Below are 4,728 nucleotides of genomic sequence, written 5' to 3' on the forward strand. Positions count from 1 at the left end.
AAAAAAAAAAAAAAAAAGGAAGACTCCTTTATCCTTTGAAGGAAAATTTAGAAAGTGATGCTGCTGTCTTCGACAGTCACAAAGTCACAGAGTGGTTGAGGTTGGAAGGGACCTCTAGAGATCATCCAGTCCAGCCCCCTGCTSCAGCAGGGACACCCAGAGCACGGGGCGGCATCCAGGCGGGTTGGGAAGATCTCCAGAGAAGGAGACTCCACAGCCTCCCTGGGCAGCCTGTGCCAGGGCTCTGGCACCCTCACAGGAAACAAGTTCCTCCTCACATGGAGATGGAACTGCCAGTGTTGCAGTTTGCACCCATTGCCYCTTGTCCTGTCACTGGTCACCACTGAGAAGACTTTGGCCCCTTCCTCCCTRTGTTCACCTTTCAGGTATTTACCCATATTGATCAGATCCCTCCTGAAGATGTCTTGCAGTGCGTCTACCACTGCAGAGAACTTGTCAGACCTGCAGCGATGTCAACTGTACCGCTGCAGCAGCCCATGCTGCACAGCACCCGTCAGACTTGGCAGTGCACAGGTCTTCTGCTGCAAGAAATGCACGGCAGCACCTCGTTCTCACCAGCAACACCATTTAATTTGAAACGGAGGAAGTCTTACGAAACACTGAGGAGTTACAGCCAGAAGAACCACTTTAGCAGATAAAGCCCTGCAGACAGAAAAGCAACTGAGAAACAAAGAGAAAATGCTATGCATTTTTGACATATATACACACCAGAATAAAAGGATATTCAGTATCTTCAGACAGAAATTAGATGCAAAATGTCTCTGGACCAAGTTCCAAGTTCTTTGCTTCCAAGTTCCATAATTGGGCAACCATTAAGCCAATTTAAGCTTTCAAACGCAAATTGGTCACTGGGAGCAGGCATCAGAACAACCAAACTCCTTCAAAACCCGAGGTATAGAAGTTCAAATCTGTGGGAGCTAAGAGCTTCAATTTAAAGTACTTTAGGTCTTCATGTGAACGCAGAACATGTATTTAGTAACGCTGCAAGAAGTAGAGCCGGAGACRCTGGAAGCCCTTGGGGGGGCACAAAGTGAGGGCAGAAGGGCAGGAGGATCCCACCCCACTGCGGTCCCCACGGAGCAGGAGCAGGGAGGGAGCTGAACCCTGCACAAGCATCTGAAACCTYGGAGGCTCCAGGGAGGCTGCGCGAGCAGCCAGAGCCATCCCCACGGCCAAAACGCAGCAGCAGCTGAAAGAAAAGGCACTACGTGCAGAAAGGAAAACRCTTTCGGTTCTACTTGCAAGTTACGGCCTGTGTGTTGCAATCTAATGGGACAGATTGAAATTCAAGCGTAAATCTAAAACTGTGCTCTGCTAAGAAGTAACTGACACGCCACTTCTGAAACACATTTAAATCAAGTCAAGTACCAAACTATCAGGAAAAAAGGAAAAAAAGGTACTCTAATGAATTTCCAGTTTTTGTATGGAAAATGCAAGTAGTGGCAAATCATAGTTTTTAGTGGTCTCTTCTCCCTTACTGATTACAAGGGAATGCTGTAAACCAGAAGAGGCTACATGCATAAAGGCTATATGCAAAGCTACATATCTGAATACACTTCTAAATTGCTATTTTAAAAGCACAGACCAGCCCAACTTCAAATATTAATTGCTTTAGACAAACAGTGTTGGAATTATTTTATGCTGGGGATTAAACTTGCCTTACATGGGATGTTTACATGAACTGTGAGGAGCTGCCAACCGCCAGATAAGACAGCAGCCCCTGCCTACACAGATGGTGCTCCCCAGATACACAACGGCAAACAAGACAGACAGTTACAACAATGAACAAACTATTTTATTTTCATTGATAGATAAGAACATCCCATTGAAAATAAAGAGCCCAGAATATATTCTGCTACAGCTGCTTGCAGGCTTGAATCTCATACTGCGGCACAGCATGAAGTTCTGGCACTGCAACGTCACAGTAAATGCGGTGCCCACAGGTGCCCACAAAGCCCTGAACAAGGATTTCTACCCTTAACACTGCCATGTACACACAGCTCGTTCCATAATAACCCAACAGGAAATTTAAACATCTTTGTTTCTCTTACGGCAATTATATGACAAGGTAAAAACAAGCAAACAAGAGAACTCCACAATTTTTCAGTCAATTACTTTCAGATAAACGGTACAATGGGTCTTCCTTTTACACGACAATTTCCTGAAATTCTGCATAATAAAGCATGGAAGAACAAGCAGCACGGTGAGCACCAGGCAACGATGCTTCCCCCGTGGTGCAAGCTGTAACTTTCCTATCATTAGRGCAACACTCACCACGTTGAAAAGTCACACTTTCCCCACTCAGGGCGCTGACCTTCGCTTTCCATTCAGATCATGTTGGTATTATTCACCTAAGCACACATACATGCACCACAACAGACATGCAGAGCAAGTCAATGYGGATAACCTCTCGCGTCACATGTCTAATCAGGGAGTAACAACACAGCCCTCCAAGTGCCAATGCCCTGCTGAACTGAATTGCATTGCAGTCACTCAAACTCCAAACAGACCTGAGCACTTGTGAATCACAACGGGCATCATTCAGCAGCATCTCTGCTGAAACCTGAGAAACATCAGACTTGYGGTAAAGCAAGGCATTTTTGAACATGAAAAAATTGTAAAAAATACATTTTTACTATACGCTTTCATATAAAAAGGCAATAAGAAATAGAATAAAACCTACCATTTTAGGACTACATTTCCCCTAGCAAATCGTTTTTATCACTTGCGCTACGACATACAGCACGTTCCGTCCTACACTGGAAGGCTGCTTTCTTGTCCCTGAGGTATGTTACCATTGGAGTGACCACAAAGCAGCTTATTAGCACCACTCATTCTGGCAGCTTCTACCAAGAGCACCAAATTTACCCCCACGACCGCTTACCAGTCACACCGTAACAGTGCCTCACGGGAAAGCTCAGCCCCAGCCATCAGAACCTCACGTGCCTCTCCGGAACTACCCCAGGCCACGGGGCTCGGAGCGCGGTGCCGCGCAGCCAGGAGCATTGCACAGCACGGGGCTCTTGCCCACTTGAATGCTGCCACCCACCCCCTGGCTGTCCTCACCTTCCCACTCCAGGGACGGGCAACACACGCAATGGGCGCTAAGGAATGGGAAGGGAGTCCACGACTAAGCTTACTGGTCAAAAAGAACAACATGAAATTGTACACTTCTCTCTGGTGCAGTGCAAAGTACCTTAAAACACATTAAAAAGGAATACATATGTACAGTGTGTATGTGTTTTCTTATATATATATAGAGAGAGAGAGTACGTATTTTCCCAACATACACATGTATATATAACCAGCAAGAACACACATATCCATGCCAAACTTGGCAAAAGGTGGAATGTTTAAAATGCAGATGTGCTGTTCCAGACAAATMCGTTTGTCCCAGAACTGGCTGTTTAAGCAGCCCAAATGCCCTTCTCACCAGAGCAGGAATACTGCCTGCAGGGACTGACAACATCCTGTGCATGTGTCCTCATAACTTAGTGAAGGATGGACAGTCACATTTGATAAAAGCCTGTGCTTGTATTAAGCCCTTTCCTACACAGCCCTTCCTTGCTCATACCTCCCTCACCCAAGAACAATTCATATTGCTATTTCCTATATGGAAACCTATGAAGAATAACCTAGYTGAGAATTACTCTCCTGGAAGACCAGATAAAATATTAACTAAAGAAATTAGATCACCTRTTTTATTTTTTTCTTGAAATGTAAAAGATTACAGCCATCCTTGAAAAAGTTATTAACACCTGATGATTTTTTTTTCCTTTGGGATTCAGCTGTTTTGGTTCTGAATATAAAAACGTAGGCTCAAGTCTGTAACAGAGAATGTGCTTTTCACAGTTTGGTGACAACAGCAGCACTGAGATCACTGTTTTCAACAAAAAAACAWCAACAAATAAATCCAAACACAGTATATCCAACTGTCTCCTCCTTGCAGGAGGAATGAAACAGGTATCGAAGGTACTACAGACTTTTCTGTTTTTCAGCTCTTTATGCTGAACATTTTATTGCAATTTGAGAGAACTTTGAAAAACTAAAGACTGTTTACGGCAGCAAAATATTTTCAAATAAAGAAAATGGCCGTGAACCTGAGAGATTAGTGTGGCACGAACACACGTTGTGTATCGCCATTAGCTAGTACTTTCCTTGCTTAAGTCTTTCAATGTGGTAGCACAACTTCAGTGCAGGCCCCAGCTTCAGTCCCATATATTTCATTATCATATCACTCCTCAGTAACAGTAGTGCCTTCCCATCAATCTCCTGCAGAAAGAAGAGAATAAACAAATCAACACACAACTGCTTTAACAAGGTACATGATGAAACTGCAGAGGACATTATTTTTTCCATACTATAGTAATTAGCAAAATTAAGGCAGTAACAAAGCAGAGCTGCTGAATGCTGCCTTTGCTTCTGTGTTTGTCAGGGGCAGCCCTCTAGAATCSCAGGCCCTAGGGACACACGAAGAGAGCCAGAGGGAGGAAGGCTTGCCCTGGGTAGAGGAAGAGCATCAGGGGTCAGGGTCAGGGAGCATCTAGGGAGCCTCGACACCCACAAATCCATGGGCCCTGATGGGATGCACCCCAGAGTGTTGTGGGAACTGGCAGATGTCCTAGCCGAGCCGCTCGCCATCATCTTTGGAAGGTCCTGGAGAACGGGGGAGGTGCCGGAGGACTGGAAGAAAGCCAACATCACTCC

General features: G+C 45.1%; 1 protein-coding gene across 1 annotated transcript in view; it reads right to left on the reverse strand.

Moving 5' to 3' along the window:
• Positions 1–3,550: 3,550 nt before the first annotated feature.
• SCML2 (Scm polycomb group protein like 2) overlaps positions 3,551–4,728 on the reverse strand; it is a 69,882-nt gene continuing 68,704 nt past the window's right edge. Inside the window, exon 15 of the mRNA XM_026052303.1 lies at positions 3,551–4,293. Within this exon, the coding sequence (XP_025908088.1) occupies positions 4,168–4,293 (126 nt within the window). The 3' untranslated portion in view covers positions 3,551–4,167. The remainder of the gene's footprint in view (positions 4,294–4,728) is intronic.

The sequence above is a fragment of the Nothoprocta perdicaria genome, unplaced genomic scaffold (assembly GCF_003342845.1).
Source record: "Nothoprocta perdicaria isolate Ctin4 unplaced genomic scaffold, notPer1 scaffold_112, whole genome shotgun sequence".
NCBI classification, from domain to species: domain Eukaryota; kingdom Metazoa; phylum Chordata; class Aves; order Tinamiformes; family Tinamidae; genus Nothoprocta; species Nothoprocta perdicaria.